Below are 17977 nucleotides of genomic sequence, written 5' to 3'. Positions count from 1 at the left end.
TGCCAGGGGTTCATGTAGCGCATTAACAGGGAAAGGGGGGCACAAGGAAATACTTTTCTATCTTATTCTCATTTAAAATGTCTAGCTTTTAAAAAACATAATTATCTGAGTCTTACAACAAACAATTGATTGATTGATACATATATACTATCAGAACAGTGTACATCACTGTCACAACAGTGTTTATTTTCATTCAAAGGCTTTATGATTTTTTCTATAATGGCGGCCGGTCTATAGTCAAAATGCCCGGGATGATTTTTTTGTCCCAGTCCAGCTTTGTATGCTGCTCATCTGCAGTCTGGTGTTACCTACATCCTCCTATTCAGAAGGCAGAATTTCAGAATTCTGAGGAAAATTGAAAGCACCACGACTGCAGTTTTTGTGTTGGATGTAAAAAGCGCACATGACGCTGTGACGTAGGCTAGAATCATGGCGGCAGTCAATGACGGTCCAGGCGTGGGATTTCTTTCATTGAAATGTGCACATTATTTTTTCCTTTCTATTGGTAGGTGGGCACAGTGCACTTTTGACAAGTAAGCAAGCTAGAAGTCTGGCAATCTTGCTGGATATCCAGTTACGGAAGCAACACATTAACAAGAAAATTCTGAGTAAAACCAAAGTTACTTTCCCTAGTAACTAGTTACTCTGAAAGTAACGAGTAACTTGAAGTAACTGAGTTACTTTTGATACAAGTAACTAGTAATGTAACCAAGTTACTAATTTAAAGTAACTTACCCAACACTGCTGGTCACCAAAAACTTCAGTGAAATCATAACAAATCATTTTTTTGCATATTAAGGATAACATTATGAAGTTGTTTCTAAAAACCGATTTCTTGACACTTTAGGCATAAAATATTAATCTCTGTTATGCGGGCGGTTTATCCTTCAAGCTCGGGTCCACTACCAGAGGCCTGGGAGCTTGAGGGTCCTGCGCAGTATCTTAGCTGTTCCCAGGACTGCGCTCTTCTGGACAGAGATCTCCAATGCTGTTCCCGGCATCTGCTGGAGCCACCCGCTTAGCTTGGGAGTCACTGCACCTAGTGCTCCGATTACCACGGGGACCACTGTCACCTTCACCCTCCACATCCTCTCGAGCTCTTCTCTGAGCCCCTGGTATTTCTCCAGCTTCTCTTGTTCCTTCTTCCTGATGTTGCTGTCATTCGGAACTGCTACATCGATCACCGTCTTCTTCTGTTTGTCTGCCACCACTATGTCCGGTTGGTTAGCCACCACCATTTTTTCCATCTCTATCTGGAAGTCCCACAGGATCTTAGCTTAGTCATTCTCTATCACCCTTTGGGGCATCTCCCATTTTGACCTCGGGACTTCCAGGTTATACTCGGCACAGATGTTCCTGTACACTATGCCGGCCACTTGGTTATGGCGTTGTCTCAGTCTGGCTGGGGCAGACTGTATGTGTTGCAAAAGAGGACTCAAACGCAGACCAAAACGTGGCATGGATTAACAAAAACAAGCCGTTTATTGAGGCTAGCAACGAGGGTACAAACAATAGGGCATTGGTGAACACTAAACACTAACCTAAACTGGGTGAACTAAAACTAAACATGAAAAACCTTAAGCATAGTGAACTGACAGAGATACCTGGAGATGAGACATGGATGAGCAGACGACCTGACAAAGAATGACTGAAAGCACACGGACTAAATAGACACAGGAGGATAATGAGGAAAGTGGCAACACATGGAGAAACAGCTGACACATGAACATAACGACGTCACAGTGGAAGAGTAAAACTGAACACGATGAACCCAGAAACACCAGACCTCTTCACAATAAAACAGGAAACATAATGAGACGCAGACATGACAACCAGAACTTGACAACGTAAGACACAGACATGAAACACATGAAGAGCCGGGGAGACTTAACAAGGGTTGGAAACGCGAGGGGGGATTAATAAGAACTAGAACCACCGAAGCATGGTAACAAATGAACCTAGAAAACCTGAAGGGCTTAAACATAAACTAAAATTCAAAATGCTGGGTCAATAGAACCAAGATCATGACAGGCGTTCCATGTATGCCTTGTCTGCTAGCATCTTGCACCCTGCTGTTATGTGCTGGATTGTCTCTGGGGCATCTTTACACAGCCTGCACCTGGGGTCTTGCCTGGTGTGATAGACCCCAGCCTCTATGGATCTTGTGCTCAGAGCTTGTTCCTGTGCTGCCATGATTAGTGCCTCTGTGCTGTCTTTCAGTCCAGCTTTGTCCAGCCATTGGTAGGATTTCTGGGTATCAGCCACCTCCGCTATCTGCCTGTGGTACATACCGTGCAGGAGCCTGTCCTTCCATGATGGTTCCTCGCCTTCCTTCTCTTTCTTCGGTTTCTGCTCCCTGAGGTATTCACTGAGTATGATGTCAGTTGGGGCCATCTTCGTGATGTATTCATGGATGTTCCTTTGTGCCATCCTGGACTGTGGTGCTGACACTTAACAGTCCCCAGCCTCCTTCCTTCTGCTTAGGGTACAGCCTCAGGGTGCTGGACTTGGGGTGAAACCCTCCATGCATGGTAAGGAGCTTTCTTGTCTTTATGTCAGTGGCTTCTATCTCCTCCTTTGGCCAGCCTATTACCCCAGCAGGGTACCTGATCACGGGCAGGGCGTACGTGTTGATAGCCCGGATCTTGTTCTTACCATTCAGCTGATTCCTCAGGACTTGCCTGACCCTCTGCAGGTACTTGGTGGTTGCAGCTTTTCTAGCGGCCTCTTCATTGTTCCCATTCGCCTGTGAGATCCCCAGGTACTTGTAGCTGTCCTCTATGTCTGCAGTGTTGCCTTCTGGTAGTTCAATCCCCTCAGTTCTGACTACCTTCCCTCTCTTTGTTACCATCCGACTACACTTCTCCAGTCCGAACGACATTCCGATGTCATTGCTTTATATCATGGTAGTGTGGATCAGTGAATCGATGTCTCGTTCACTCTTGGCATACAGCTTGATGTCATCCATGTACAGGAGGTGGCTGACAACTTTTCCATTTCGTAGTCGGTATCCGTAGCCAGTCTTGTCAATTATCTCACTGAGGGGGTTCAGGCCTATGCAGAACAGCAGTGGGGACAGAGCATCTCTTTGGTAGATCCCGCACTTGATGGTGACTTGTGCTATGGGCTTGAGGTTGGCCTCCACTGTTGTCCGCCTCATCCCCATTGAGTTCCTGATGAAGGCTCTCAGGGTCCTGTTGATCTTATATAGTTCTAGGCATTCCAGTATCCAGCTGTGGGGCATGAAGTCATAGGCCTTCTTTTAATCAATCCAGGCAGTGCAGAGGTATGATTGGGTGAATGAGGCATGTTGTATAGAGTGCTTTGGGTACTCCGGGAGAGTAGGAATGTGCTATATAAGAATCAGTCCATTTACGATTTACTTAGTTGATGCTTCAGTATTAAGAATAAAAAGAAGCCTTTTCTAATGCTGCATTTTACCCTGAACAGTTGTACTTCCAAAGAAGAAGATGAGAACCTGAAATTTTTCCGTCAGAGGTACTGTGTCTGAAAAAACTTTAACCCATTCCATATGATATGTGTGTAACAATGCTTACATTATTAAATGAATACATAGATCATTGAGTGATTCATTATTTGTCCACTTGACATAGTGTATTTTAAAATAGATGTTACATTTTAATTGGACAGGAAACTGGCTTTCAGTTTTTGAAGCTTAAGCACTAACACTGAAACATGAGGCTGTAATGGCGGTGGAACGGACTCAGGTGCCGACTGAGAAAGCACGGATTAAACACTTCTTTATTAATCACACTGGTGCACTATATACACGTGTAGGGGCGGAAACACCAGGGTCCCGGGGGTCAACAGATTGGGGAAACACACACCTTCATACTCGCTCCGCTCCTCATCCAAACAACAAGCAGCTCCACTCTCAATCACAGGGTCCAGGAGTCACAATAAGGGCAGATCCAGATAAACCCATTTACAGAGACGAGGATTAATCCAAGGCAAGCACGGGAACAACAGAATCGCTATAGAGCCAGCCAATACTAACGACAGTTACTCAATATTCCAGCGACAAGTAGCTCCGAGCCCCTGCCTTAAGAAGAGCCAGCAATCAACTGCAAATCACCGGTGATCAGCTGCAGGTGTGTAGGCCAAGGAGCCCAAGCTGAGCTCTGCCCAGGCAGACAGGCAAGAGAGAGAGAGAGAGAGAGCAAGGCGAGAAGAGCAGAGAGAGCAAAACAACAAACACTTGTAGCCACACTGGGCTGGCCAGGGAGGCACAGGGACCATGACAGAGGCTCAGGTTTATGGTTAAAACAGGTTAAAAACAAAGGAAATCTAAAATCACACCAGATATTGAGAAATGAAATATTCAAGTAACACCTCTGTCAATCACTACCCTTTCATGTTGGAGGGGTTTGTGTATCCCAGGGTCTATGTTGTCTGGGGCTTTTGTCCCTTCACCCTGCCTTGGATAGGGTTACCGGGGCCCCGCCCTGGAGCCATGCCCTGGAACCAGACCCTGAGAGGGTGCCCGAAGGTGAGCGTGTGGTGGTTGGGTCTTAGTCCATGGGATCCAGCCGGGCACAGCCCAAAATAGAGACAAGAGCTCACCCTTCTTTAGCCCCACCACCCGCAGGAGGCACGATAGGGCTCTGGTGCATTGTGAGCCAGGCGGCGGCCAGGAGCGGAGGTCCTGGCGGACCAATCCCCGGCTATCAAGACTGGCAATTGGGACATGGGATATCACATTTCTGATGGGGAAGTAGCCTGAGTTAATACGTGAGCTTGAGAGGTACTGGCTGGATATAGTCGGGCTCACCTCAATGCATGGCTTGGGCTCTTGAACCAGCCTCCTGGAGGGGGCTGGACCCTGTCTCAGTCTGGAGTTGCCCCTGGTGAGAGGCAGCGTGCTGGGGTGGCTATCTTGGTATCCCCTCGGCTTGCTGCCGGTATGTTGGGGTTTCTCCCAGAGGACGGGAGGGTTTGTTCCCTTGCCTCCGGGAATGGGAACGGGTCCTGACTGCCATCTGCGCTTAAGTGCAGAGTGGCGGTTCAGAGTACCCAGCCTTCCTTCTTGGAGTCCCTGGGTGGGGTACAGGATGGGGCTCCTCCTGGGACCTCTGTTGTCCTACTGGGAGACTTCAGTGCTCACGTGGGCAATGACAGCGAGATGTGGAGGTGCGTGATTGGGAGGATCGACCTTCCTGATCTGAACCTGAGTGGTGTTTTGTTATTGGACTTCTGTGCAAACCACAGTTTGGCCATTACGAACACCGTGGTCGCACATAAGAGTGTCCATAAGTGCACGTGGCACCAGGACACTCTGGGGTGCAGGTCGAATATCGGTTTTGTGATCGTATCACCAGACCTAAGGCCATATGTATTGGTCATTCTTATAAAGAGAGAGGCTGAGCTGTCAACTGATCACCACCTGGTGGTGAGTTGGATTAGGTGGCAGTCGAGGACACTGGACAGACCTGGCGCGCCTAAACGTACAATGAGGGTGTGCTGGGAATGCCTAGCAGAGGCCCCGGTCCGCAAGATCGTCAATTCACTCTTCTGGGAGAGCTGTCAACAGCCTTCGGAGGGGGACTGGGCACATTGAGTCCGAATGGACCATGTCAGCATCTCCATTGCCGAACCTGCTGCACTGAGCTGCAGCCGCAAGGTAGTTGCTGCCTGTCATGATTGTAATCTCCGAACCAAATGGTGGATTCCAGAGGCGAGGGGAGCCACCAAGCTGAAGAAGGAGTCCTATCGGGCTTGATTCACCTGTGGGACTCCGGAGGCAGCTGATAGGTACCAACAGGCAAAGCAGAACGTGCCGCGGGCAGTGGCTGAGCCGCTCCCATACTCCAGGGAGAGTAGGAATGTGCTATATAAGAATCAGTCCATTTACGATTTACTTAGTTGATGCTTCAGTATTAAGAATAAAAAGAAGCCTTTTCTAATGCTGCATTTTACCCTGAACAGTTGTACTTCCAAACAAGAAGATGAGAACCTGAATTTTTTCCGTCAGAGGTACTGTGTCTGAAAAAACTTTAACCCATAATATGTGTGTAACAATGCTTACATTATTAAATCAATACATAGATCATTGAGTGATTCATTATTTGTCCACTTGACATAGTGTATTTTGTAATAGAGCATCGGTTTTAATCAAGCAATGATTGTTCGGAGGGGTTTGCGTGAAGCTTTAAGTGTTTTCTTTTTAATACAGACTGGCTGACGCTGAAGAAAAACTTAGAGAGGAAAGGTGAGTATTTTGGGTTTGACCTGGTTGGATTCTAAAACATGTTTTCATATTTGTATCAGTCATTAACTGAGAGAGTGCTTCAATAATTGTTCAGTTATTAAAAGGATGTTTCTCTCATGTTGCTCCCCACCACAGATCTGCTCTGTCACAAAAAGATGATGAACTGAAATCAGTCAAACAAAGGTACTGAACACATAGAGAGCTGCAGTAATGCATTCCAGTGTAATGTATTTGTTAGAAAGATGAAAGATCAGTTTTAATGAAAAATTCATTATTCAGAATAATTTACATCAAACATTTAAAAAAAAAATTTTTTTAAATACAGATTGTCTGAAGCTGAAGAAAAACTTAAAGAGGAAAGGTGAGCATTTTGGTTTTGTTACATTTTAATTGGACAGGAAACTGGCTTTCAGTTTTTGAAGCTTAAGCACTAACACTGAAACATGAGGCTGTAATGGCGGTGGAACGGACTCAGGTGCCGACTGAGAAAGCACGGATTAAACACTTCTTTATTAATCACACTGGTGCACTATATACACGTGTAGGGGCGGAAACACCAGGGTCCCGGGGGTCAACAGATTGGGGAAACACACACCTTCATACTCGCTCCGCTCCTCATCCAAACAACAAGCAGCTCCACTCTCAATCACAGGGTCCAGGAGTCACAATAAGGGCAGATCCAGATAAACCCATTTACAGAGACGAGGATTAATCCAAGGCAAGCACGGGAACAACAGAATCGCTATAGAGCCAGCCAATACTAACGACAGTTACTCAATATTCCAGCGACAAGTAGCTCCGAGCCCCTGCCTTAAGAAGAGCCAGCAATCAACTGCAAATCACCGGTGATCAGCTGCAGGTGTGTAGGCCAAGGAGCCCAAGCTGAGCTCTGCCCAGGCAGACAGGCAAGAGAGAGAGAGAGAGAGAGCAAGGCGAGAAGAGCAGAGAGAGCAAAACAACAAACACTTGTAGCCACACTGGGCTGGCCAGGGAGGCACAGGGACCATGACAGAGGCTCAGGTTTATGGTTAAAACAGGTTAAAAACAAAGGAAATCTAAAATCACACCAGATATTGAGAAATGAAATATTCAAGTAACACCTCTGTCAATCACTACCCTTTCATGTTGGAGGGGTTTGTGTATCCCAGGGTCTATGTTGTCTGGGGCTTTTGTCCCTTCACCCTGCCTTGGATAGGGTTACCGGGGCCCCGCCCTGGAGCCATGCCCTGGAACCAGACCCTGAGAGGGTGCCCGAAGGTGAGCGTGTGGTGGTTGGGTCTTAGTCCATGGGATCCAGCCGGGCACAGCCCAAAATAGAGACAAGAGCTCACCCTTCTTTAGCCCCACCACCCGCAGGAGGCACGATAGGGCTCTGGTGCATTGTGAGCCAGGCGGCGGCCAGGAGCGGAGGTCCTGGCGGACCAATCCCCGGCTATCAAGACTGGCAATTGGGACATGGGATATCACATTTCTGATGGGGAAGTAGCCTGAGTTAATACGTGAGCTTGAGAGGTACTGGCTGGATATAGTCGGGCTCACCTCAATGCATGGCTTGGGCTCTTGAACCAGCCTCCTGGAGGGGGCTGGACCCTGTCTCAGTCTGGAGTTGCCCCTGGTGAGAGGCAGCGTGCTGGGGTGGCTATCTTGGTATCCCCTCGGCTTGCTGCCGGTATGTTGGGGTTTCTCCCAGAGGACGGGAGGGTTTGTTCCCTTGCCTCCGGGAATGGGAACGGGTCCTGACTGCCATCTGCGCTTAAGTGCAGAGTGGCGGTTCAGAGTACCCAGCCTTCCTTCTTGGAGTCCCTGGGTGGGGTACAGGATGGGGCTCCTCCTGGGACCTCTGTTGTCCTACTGGGAGACTTCAGTGCTCACGTGGGCAATGACAGCGAGATGTGGAGGTGCGTGATTGGGAGGATCGACCTTCCTGATCTGAACCTGAGTGGTGTTTTGTTATTGGACTTCTGTGCAAACCACAGTTTGGCCATTACGAACACCGTGGTCGCACATAAGAGTGTCCATAAGTGCACGTGGCACCAGGACACTCTGGGGTGCAGGTCGAATATCGGTTTTGTGATCGTATCACCAGACCTAAGGCCATATGTATTGGTCATTCTTATAAAGAGAGAGGCTGAGCTGTCAACTGATCACCACCTGGTGGTGAGTTGGATTAGGTGGCAGTCGAGGACACTGGACAGACCTGGCGCGCCTAAACGTACAATGAGGGTGTGCTGGGAATGCCTAGCAGAGGCCCCGGTCCGCAAGATCGTCAATTCACTCTTCTGGGAGAGCTGTCAACAGCCTTCGGAGGGGGACTGGGCACATTGAGTCCGAATGGACCATGTCAGCATCTCCATTGCCGAACCTGCTGCACTGAGCTGCAGCCGCAAGGTAGTTGCTGCCTGTCATGATTGTAATCTCCGAACCAAATGGTGGATTCCAGAGGCGAGGGGAGCCACCAAGCTGAAGAAGGAGTCCTATCGGGCTTGATTCACCTGTGGGACTCCGGAGGCAGCTGATAGGTACCAACAGGCAAAGCAGAACGTGCCGCGGGCAGTGGCTGAGCCGCTCCCATACTCCAGGGAGAGTAGGAATGTGCTATATAAGAATCAGTCCATTTACGATTTACTTAGTTGATGCTTCAGTATTAAGAATAAAAAGAAGCCTTTTCTAATGCTGCATTTTACCCTGAACAGTTGTACTTCCAAACAAGAAGATGAGAACCTGAATTTTTTCCGTCAGAGGTACTGTGTCTGAAAAAACTTTAACCCATAATATGTGTGTAACAATGCTTACATTATTAAATCAATACATAGATCATTGAGTGATTCATTATTTGTCCACTTGACATAGTGTATTTTGTAATAGAGCATCGGTTTTAATCAAGCAATGATTGTTCGGAGGGGTTTGCGTGAAGCTTTAAGTGTTTTCTTTTTAATACAGACTGGCTGACGCTGAAGAAAAACTTAGAGAGGAAAGGTGAGTATTTTGGGTTTGACCTGGTTGGATTCTAAAACATGTTTTCATATTTGTATCAGTCATTAACTGAGAGAGTGCTTCAATAATTGTTCAGTTATTAAAAGGATGTTTCTCTCATGTTGCTCCCCACCACAGATCTGCTCTGTCACAAAAAGATGATGAACTGAAATCAGTCAAACAAAGGTACTGAACACATAGAGAGCTGCAGTAATGCATTCCAGTGTAATGTATTTGTTAGAAAGATGAAAGATCAGTTTTAATGAAAAATTCATTATTCAGAATAATTTACATCAAACATTTAAAAAAAAAATTTTTTTAAATACAGATTGTCTGAAGCTGAAGAAAAACTTAAAGAGGAAAGGTGAGCATTTTGGTTTTGTTACATTTTAATTGGACAGGAAACTGGCTTTCAGTTTTTGAAGCTTAAGCACTAACACTGAAACATGAGGCTGTAATGGCGGTGGAACGGACTCAGGTGCCGACTGAGAAAGCACGGATTAAACACTTCTTTATTAATCACACTGGTGCACTATATACACGTGTAGGGGCGGAAACACCAGGGTCCCGGGGGTCAACAGATTGGGGAAACACACACCTTCATACTCGCTCCGCTCCTCATCCAAACAACAAGCAGCTCCACTCTCAATCACAGGGTCCAGGAGTCACAATAAGGGCAGATCCAGATAAACCCATTTACAGAGACGAGGATTAATCCAAGGCAAGCACGGGAACAACAGAATCGCTATAGAGCCAGCCAATACTAACGACAGTTACTCAATATTCCAGCGACAAGTAGCTCCGAGCCCCTGCCTTAAGAAGAGCCAGCAATCAACTGCAAATCACCGGTGATCAGCTGCAGGTGTGTAGGCCAAGGAGCCCAAGCTGAGCTCTGCCCAGGCAGACAGGCAAGAGAGAGAGAGAGAGAGAGCAAGGCGAGAAGAGCAGAGAGAGCAAAACAACAAACACTTGTAGCCACACTGGGCTGGCCAGGGAGGCACAGGGACCATGACAGAGGCTCAGGTTTATGGTTAAAACAGGTTAAAAACAAAGGAAATCTAAAATCACACCAGATATTGAGAAATGAAATATTCAAGTAACACCTCTGTCAATCACTACCCTTTCATGTTGGAGGGGTTTGTGTATCCCAGGGTCTATGTTGTCTGGGGCTTTTGTCCCTTCACCCTGCCTTGGATAGGGTTACCGGGGCCCCGCCCTGGAGCCATGCCCTGGAACCAGACCCTGAGAGGGTGCCCGAAGGTGAGCGTGTGGTGGTTGGGTCTTAGTCCATGGGATCCAGCCGGGCACAGCCCAAAATAGAGACAAGAGCTCACCCTTCTTTAGCCCCACCACCCGCAGGAGGCACGATAGGGCTCTGGTGCATTGTGAGCCAGGCGGCGGCCAGGAGCGGAGGTCCTGGCGGACCAATCCCCGGCTATCAAGACTGGCAATTGGGACATGGGATATCACATTTCTGATGGGGAAGTAGCCTGAGTTAATACGTGAGCTTGAGAGGTACTGGCTGGATATAGTCGGGCTCACCTCAATGCATGGCTTGGGCTCTTGAACCAGCCTCCTGGAGGGGGCTGGACCCTGTCTCAGTCTGGAGTTGCCCCTGGTGAGAGGCAGCGTGCTGGGGTGGCTATCTTGGTATCCCCTCGGCTTGCTGCCGGTATGTTGGGGTTTCTCCCAGAGGACGGGAGGGTTTGTTCCCTTGCCTCCGGGAATGGGAACGGGTCCTGACTGCCATCTGCGCTTAAGTGCAGAGTGGCGGTTCAGAGTACCCAGCCTTCCTTCTTGGAGTCCCTGGGTGGGGTACAGGATGGGGCTCCTCCTGGGACCTCTGTTGTCCTACTGGGAGACTTCAGTGCTCACGTGGGCAATGACAGCGAGATGTGGAGGTGCGTGATTGGGAGGATCGACCTTCCTGATCTGAACCTGAGTGGTGTTTTGTTATTGGACTTCTGTGCAAACCACAGTTTGGCCATTACGAACACCGTGGTCGCACATAAGAGTGTCCATAAGTGCACGTGGCACCAGGACACTCTGGGGTGCAGGTCGAATATCGGTTTTGTGATCGTATCACCAGACCTAAGGCCATATGTATTGGTCATTCTTATAAAGAGAGAGGCTGAGCTGTCAACTGATCACCACCTGGTGGTGAGTTGGATTAGGTGGCAGTCGAGGACACTGGACAGACCTGGCGCGCCTAAACGTACAATGAGGGTGTGCTGGGAATGCCTAGCAGAGGCCCCGGTCCGCAAGATCGTCAATTCACTCTTCTGGGAGAGCTGTCAACAGCCTTCGGAGGGGGACTGGGCACATTGAGTCCGAATGGACCATGTCAGCATCTCCATTGCCGAACCTGCTGCACTGAGCTGCAGCCGCAAGGTAGTTGCTGCCTGTCATGATTGTAATCTCCGAACCAAATGGTGGATTCCAGAGGCGAGGGGAGCCACCAAGCTGAAGAAGGAGTCCTATCGGGCTTGATTCACCTGTGGGACTCCGGAGGCAGCTGATAGGTACCAACAGGCAAAGCAGAACGTGCCGCGGGCAGTGGCTGAGCCGCTCCCATACTCCAGGGAGAGTAGGAATGTGCTATATAAGAATCAGTCCATTTACGATTTACTTAGTTGATGCTTCAGTATTAAGAATAAAAAGAAGCCTTTTCTAATGCTGCATTTTACCCTGAACAGTTGTACTTCCAAACAAGAAGATGAGAACCTGAATTTTTTCCGTCAGAGGTACTGTGTCTGAAAAAACTTTAACCCATAATATGTGTGTAACAATGCTTACATTATTAAATCAATACATAGATCATTGAGTGATTCATTATTTGTCCACTTGACATAGTGTATTTTGTAATAGAGCATCGGTTTTAATCAAGCAATGATTGTTCGGAGGGGTTTGCGTGAAGCTTTAAGTGTTTTCTTTTTAATACAGACTGGCTGACGCTGAAGAAAAACTTAGAGAGGAAAGGTGAGTATTTTGGGTTTGACCTGGTTGGATTCTAAAACATGTTTTCATATTTGTATCAGTCATTAACTGAGAGAGTGCTTCAATAATTGTTCAGTTATTAAAAGGATGTTTCTCTCATGTTGCTCCCCACCACAGATCTGCTCTGTCACAAAAAGATGATGAACTGAAATCAGTCAAACAAAGGTACTGAACACATAGAGAGCTGCAGTAATGCATTCCAGTGTAATGTATTTGTTAGAAAGATGAAAGATCAGTTTTAATGAAAAATTCATTATTCAGAATAATTTACATCAAACATTTAAAAAAAAATTTTTTTTAAATACAGATTGTCTGAAGCTGAAGAAAAACTTAAAGAGGAAAGGTGAGCATTTTGGTTTTGTTACATTTTAATTGGACAGGAAACTGGCTTTCAGTTTTTGAAGCTTAAGCACTAACACTGAAACATGAGGCTGTAATGGCGGTGGAACGGACTCAGGTGCCGACTGAGAAAGCACGGATTAAACACTTCTTTATTAATCACACTGGTGCACTATATACACGTGTAGGGGCGGAAACACCAGGGTCCCGGGGGTCAACAGATTGGGGAAACACACACCTTCATACTCGCTCCGCTCCTCATCCAAACAACAAGCAGCTCCACTCTCAATCACAGGGTCCAGGAGTCACAATAAGGGCAGATCCAGATAAACCCATTTACAGAGACGAGGATTAATCCAAGGCAAGCACGGGAACAACAGAATCGCTATAGAGCCAGCCAATACTAACGACAGTTACTCAATATTCCAGCGACAAGTAGCTCCGAGCCCCTGCCTTAAGAAGAGCCAGCAATCAACTGCAAATCACCGGTGATCAGCTGCAGGTGTGTAGGCCAAGGAGCCCAAGCTGAGCTCTGCCCAGGCAGACAGGCAAGAGAGAGAGAGAGAGAGAGCAAGGCGAGAAGAGCAGAGAGAGCAAAACAACAAACACTTGTAGCCACACTGGGCTGGCCAGGGAGGCACAGGGACCATGACAGAGGCTCAGGTTTATGGTTAAAACAGGTTAAAAACAAAGGAAATCTAAAATCACACCAGATATTGAGAAATGAAATATTCAAGTAACACCTCTGTCAATCACTACCCTTTCATGTTGGAGGGGTTTGTGTATCCCAGGGTCTATGTTGTCTGGGGCTTTTGTCCCTTCACCCTGCCTTGGATAGGGTTACCGGGGCCCCGCCCTGGAGCCATGCCCTGGAACCAGACCCTGAGAGGGTGCCCGAAGGTGAGCGTGTGGTGGTTGGGTCTTAGTCCATGGGATCCAGCCGGGCACAGCCCAAAATAGAGACAAGAGCTCACCCTTCTTTAGCCCCACCACCCGCAGGAGGCACAATAGGGCTCTGGTGCATTGTGAGCCAGGCGGCGGCCAGGAGCGGAGGTCCTGGCGGACCAATCCCCGGCTATCAAGACTGGCAATTGGGACATGGGATATCACATTTCTGATGGGGAAGTAGCCTGAGTTAATACGTGAGCTTGAGAGGTACTGGCTGGATATAGTCGGGCTCACCTCAATGCATGGCTTGGGCTCTTGAACCAGCCTCCTGGAGGGGGCTGGACCCTGTCTCAGTCTGGAGTTGCCCCTGGTGAGAGGCAGCGTGCTGGGGTGGCTATCTTGGTATCCCCTCGGCTTGCTGCCGGTATGTTGGGGTTTCTCCCAGAGGACGGGAGGGTTTGTTCCCTTGCCTCCGGGAATGGGAACGGGTCCTGACTGCCATCTGCGCTTAAGTGCAGAGTGGCGGTTCAGAGTACCCAGCCTTCCTTCTTGGAGTCCCTGGGTGGGGTACAGGATGGGGCTCCTCCTGGGACCTCTGTTGTCCTACTGGGAGACTTCAGTGCTCACGTGGGCAATGACAGCGAGATGTGGAGGTGCGTGATTGGGAGGATCGACCTTCCTGATCTGAACCTGAGTGGTGTTTTGTTATTGGACTTCTGTGCAAACCACAGTTTGGCCATTACGAACACCGTGGTCGCACATAAGAGTGTCCATAAGTGCACGTGGCACCAGGACACTCTGGGGTGCAGGTCGAATATCGGTTTTGTGATCGTATCACCAGACCTAAGGCCATATGTATTGGTCATTCTTATAAAGAGAGAGGCTGAGCTGTCAACTGATCACCACCTGGTGGTGAGTTGGATTAGGTGGCAGTCGAGGACACTGGACAGACCTGGCGCGCCTAAACGTACAATGAGGGTGTGCTGGGAATGCCTAGCAGAGGCCCCGGTCCGCAAGATCGTCAATTCACTCTTCTGGGAGAGCTGTCAACAGCCTTCGGAGGGGGACTGGGCACATTGAGTCCGAATGGACCATGTCAGCATCTCCATTGCCGAACCTGCTGCACTGAGCTGCAGCCGCAAGGTAGTTGCTGCCTGTCATGATTGTAATCTCCGAACCAAATGGTGGATTCCAGAGGCGAGGGGAGCCACCAAGCTGAAGAAGGAGTCCTATCGGGCTTGATTCACCTGTGGGACTCCGGAGGCAGCTGATAGGTACCAACAGGCAAAGCAGAACGTGCCGCGGGCAGTGGCTGAGCCGCTCCCATACTCCAGGGAGAGTAGGAATGTGCTATATAAGAATCAGTCCATTTACGATTTACTTAGTTGATGCTTCAGTATTAAGAATAAAAAGAAGCCTTTTCTAATGCTGCATTTTACCCTGAACAGTTGTACTTCCAAACAAGAAGATGAGAACCTGAATTTTTTCCGTCAGAGGTACTGTGTCTGAAAAAACTTTAACCCATAATATGTGTGTAACAATGCTTACATTATTAAATCAATACATAGATCATTGAGTGATTCATTATTTGTCCACTTGACATAGTGTATTTTGTAATAGAGCATCGGTTTTAATCAAGCAATGATTGTTCGGAGGGGTTTGCGTGAAGCTTTAAGTGTTTTCTTTTTAATACAGACTGGCTGACGCTGAAGAAAAACTTAGAGAGGAAAGGTGAGTATTTTGGGTTTGACCTGGTTGGATTCTAAAACATGTTTTCATATTTGTATCAGTCATTAACTGAGAGAGTGCTTCAATAATTGTTCAGTTATTAAAAGGATGTTTCTCTCATGTTGCTCCCCACCACAGATCTGCTCTGTCACAAAAAGATGATGAACTGAAATCAGTCAAACAAAGGTACTGAACACATAGAGAGCTGCAGTAATGCATTCCAGTGTAATGTATTTGTTAGAAAGATGAAAGATCAGTTTTAATGAAAAATTCATTATTCAGAATAATTTACATCAAACATTTAAAAAAAAATTTTTTTTAAATACAGATTGTCTGAAGCTGAAGAAAAACTTAAAGAGGAAAGGTGAGCATTTTGGTTTTGTTACATTTTAATTGGACAGGAAACTGGCTTTCAGTTTTTGAAGCTTAAGCACTAACACTGAAACATGAGGCTGTAATGGCGGTGGAACGGACTCAGGTGCCGACTGAGAAAGCACGGATTAAACACTTCTTTATTAATCACACTGGTGCACTATATACACGTGTAGGGGCGGAAACACCAGGGTCCCGGGGGTCAACAGATTGGGGAAACACACACCTTCATACTCGCTCCGCTCCTCATCCAAACAACAAGCAGCTCCACTCTCAATCACAGGGTCCAGGAGTCACAATAAGGGCAGATCCAGATAAACCCATTTACAGAGACGAGGATTAATCCAAGGCAAGCACGGGAACAACAGAATCGCTATAGAGCCAGCCAATACTAACGACAGTTACTCAATATTCCAGCGACAAGTAGCTCCGAGCCCCTGCCTTAAGAAGAGCCAGCAATCAACTGCAAATCACCGGTGATCAGCTGCAGGTGTGTAGGCCAAGGAGCCCAAGCTGAGCTCTGCCCAGGCAGACAGGCAAGAGAGAGAGAGAGAGAGAGCAAGGCGAGAAGAGCAGAGAGAGCAAAACAACAAACACTTGTAGCCACACTGGGCTGGCCAGGGAGGCACAGGGACCATGACAGAGGCTCAGGTTTATGGTTAAAACAGGTTAAAAACAAAGGAAATCTAAAATCACACCAGATATTGAGAAATGAAATATTCAAGTAACACCTCTGTCAATCACTACCCTTTCATGTTGGAGGGGTTTGTGTATCCCAGGGTCTATGTTGTCTGGGGCTTTTGTCCCTTCACCCTGCCTTGGATAGGGTTACCGGGGCCCCGCCCTGGAGCCATGCCCTGGAACCAGACCCTGAGAGGGTGCCCGAAGGTGAGCGTGTGGTGGTTGGGTCTTAGTCCATGGGATCCAGCCGGGCACAGCCCAAAATAGAGACAAGAGCTCACCCTTCTTTAGCCCCACCACCCGCAGGAGGCACGATAGGGCTCTGGTGCATTGTGAGCCAGGCGGCGGCCAGGAGCGGAGGTCCTGGCGGACCAATCCCCGGCTATCAAGACTGGCAATTGGGACATGAAAAAGGTTTATGGAAAAGAGACATGGGCCCACCCTTCTGTTGCCCCACCACCTGCAGAAGGCACTGCAGGGGTCTGAAGCTGGACAGCAGTAAGAGGCGGAGATTCTGGTCGACTGATGCTCAGCTACTTACAACATTGGCTGGACTGTCACGTCTCTGGTGGGGAAGGAGCCTGGGTTAGTGCATGACGTTAAAAGGTACTCGCTAGGTATAGTCAGGACCATCTCACCATATGGCTTGGTCTGTGAAAGTAGTCTCCTGGAGACCGGCTGGAAACTGTCTCAGTCTGGAGTTGCCTTTGATGAGATGTGACAGGCTGGGTTGGGTGTTTTAGTAATCCCTTGGCTTGTTGCTTGTATTTTGAGGTTTTCTTCTTATGGACCAGAGGTTCTATTCTCTGTGCTTCTGGGTCAGGGAATGGGTCCTGACTGTTGTCTGTACTTGTGTGCAAAATGACGGTTCAGTGACCAACCTTTTTGGAGTGCCAGTGCAGGGCGCTTGTGGGTGCTGCACCTGGAGACTCTCTCATCCTACTGGGAGACTTCAACGCTCATGTGGCCAGTGATAGAAAAAAACAATTCATACAGACTGTCTGAAGCTGAAGAAAAACTTCAAGAGGAATGTCAAGTACTTTTCTAGTGTTATCTTTTTGGTGTGTTCAGGTGTGGAATGCACTTCACACACACACAGCTCAATATATAGATGTCACGTTTATTTCTAACTTTTCTTTTTGTGACAGTTCACAGTGTGGTCAGCAGAGGTGGGTAGAGTGTCCAAAAATTGTACTCAAGTAAGAGTAGCATTACTTTAAAATATTATTACTCAAGTAAAAGTGAAAAGTAGTCGCCAAAAAAGTTACTCAAGTAAGTGTAAAAAAGTACCTGGTGAAAAGACTACTCAAGTAGTGAGTAACTGTTTGAAATCCGATTTATTTTTTAAATAAATGCTATCAGACAAACAAAAATAAATAAATATATAAATTTTAGTACTTTCAAATGGAATATATGTAAAAAAAAAATCAACAAAACAAGGCACAACAAATCTAATTTCCAGATTTCAGTTTTTCACAACATAAAGCTTTTTTCACCAATATCTAGAGTAAATAAGAATCAGAATCAGAATCAGAAAAGGGTTTATTGCCAAATGTTGAGCAGGTTTACAACATTAGGAAATTGCTGCGGTGCTTCAGTGCAAACATAGTGTCATAAATAGCACTTAAATAGACATGAAAAAATAAAAGTAGGAATAAGAATTAAAAGTGCTACGTAGAAAGATATGTGCATGAGATATACATGAGATATATACATGAGAATAAGAATTAAGAGTGCTACGTAAAAAGATATATACATGAGTGCAGGTGG

At 47.2% G+C, this 17977-nt stretch overlaps 1 protein-coding gene across 3 annotated transcripts in view; it reads left to right on the top strand.

Moving 5' to 3' along the window:
- Positions 1 to 5898: 5898 nt before the first annotated feature.
- Positions 5899 to 17977, top strand: part of LOC147310714 (uncharacterized) — a 28833-nt gene continuing 16754 nt past the window's right edge. For all 3 annotated transcript variants that reach the window (XR_015125332.1, XM_086266375.1, XM_086266376.1), the window contains exons 1-16: positions 5899 to 5994; positions 6194 to 6229; positions 6365 to 6412; positions 6555 to 6590; positions 8923 to 8970; positions 9170 to 9205; positions 9341 to 9388; positions 9531 to 9566; positions 11899 to 11946; positions 12146 to 12181; positions 12317 to 12364; positions 12507 to 12542; positions 14875 to 14922; positions 15122 to 15157; positions 15293 to 15340; positions 15483 to 15518. Coding sequence is in view for 2 of the 3 variants with exons in the window: in XM_086266375.1 (XP_086122501.1) it covers positions 5924 to 5994; positions 6194 to 6229; positions 6365 to 6412; positions 6555 to 6590; positions 8923 to 8970; positions 9170 to 9205; positions 9341 to 9388; positions 9531 to 9566; positions 11899 to 11946; positions 12146 to 12181; positions 12317 to 12364; positions 12507 to 12542; positions 14875 to 14922; positions 15122 to 15157; positions 15293 to 15340; positions 15483 to 15518 (695 nt within the window). In the remaining variant the exon portion in view is untranslated. The remainder of the gene's footprint in view (positions 5995 to 6193; positions 6230 to 6364; positions 6413 to 6554; positions 6591 to 8922; positions 8971 to 9169; positions 9206 to 9340; positions 9389 to 9530; positions 9567 to 11898; positions 11947 to 12145; positions 12182 to 12316; positions 12365 to 12506; positions 12543 to 14874; positions 14923 to 15121; positions 15158 to 15292; positions 15341 to 15482; positions 15519 to 17977) is intronic.

The sequence above is a fragment of the Aulonocara sp. 'chitande type north' Nkhata Bay genome, linkage group LG16, assembly GCF_057382095.1.
Source record: "Aulonocara sp. 'chitande type north' Nkhata Bay isolate Kocher_YH1m ecotype deep benthic linkage group LG16, A_spYH_male_GT1.1, whole genome shotgun sequence".
Lineage (NCBI taxonomy): Eukaryota > Metazoa > Chordata > Actinopteri > Cichliformes > Cichlidae > Aulonocara > Aulonocara sp. 'chitande type north' Nkhata Bay.
The sequence above is the reverse complement of the archived record's forward strand: the minus strand, read 5'-3'. Positions and strand labels throughout refer to the sequence as shown.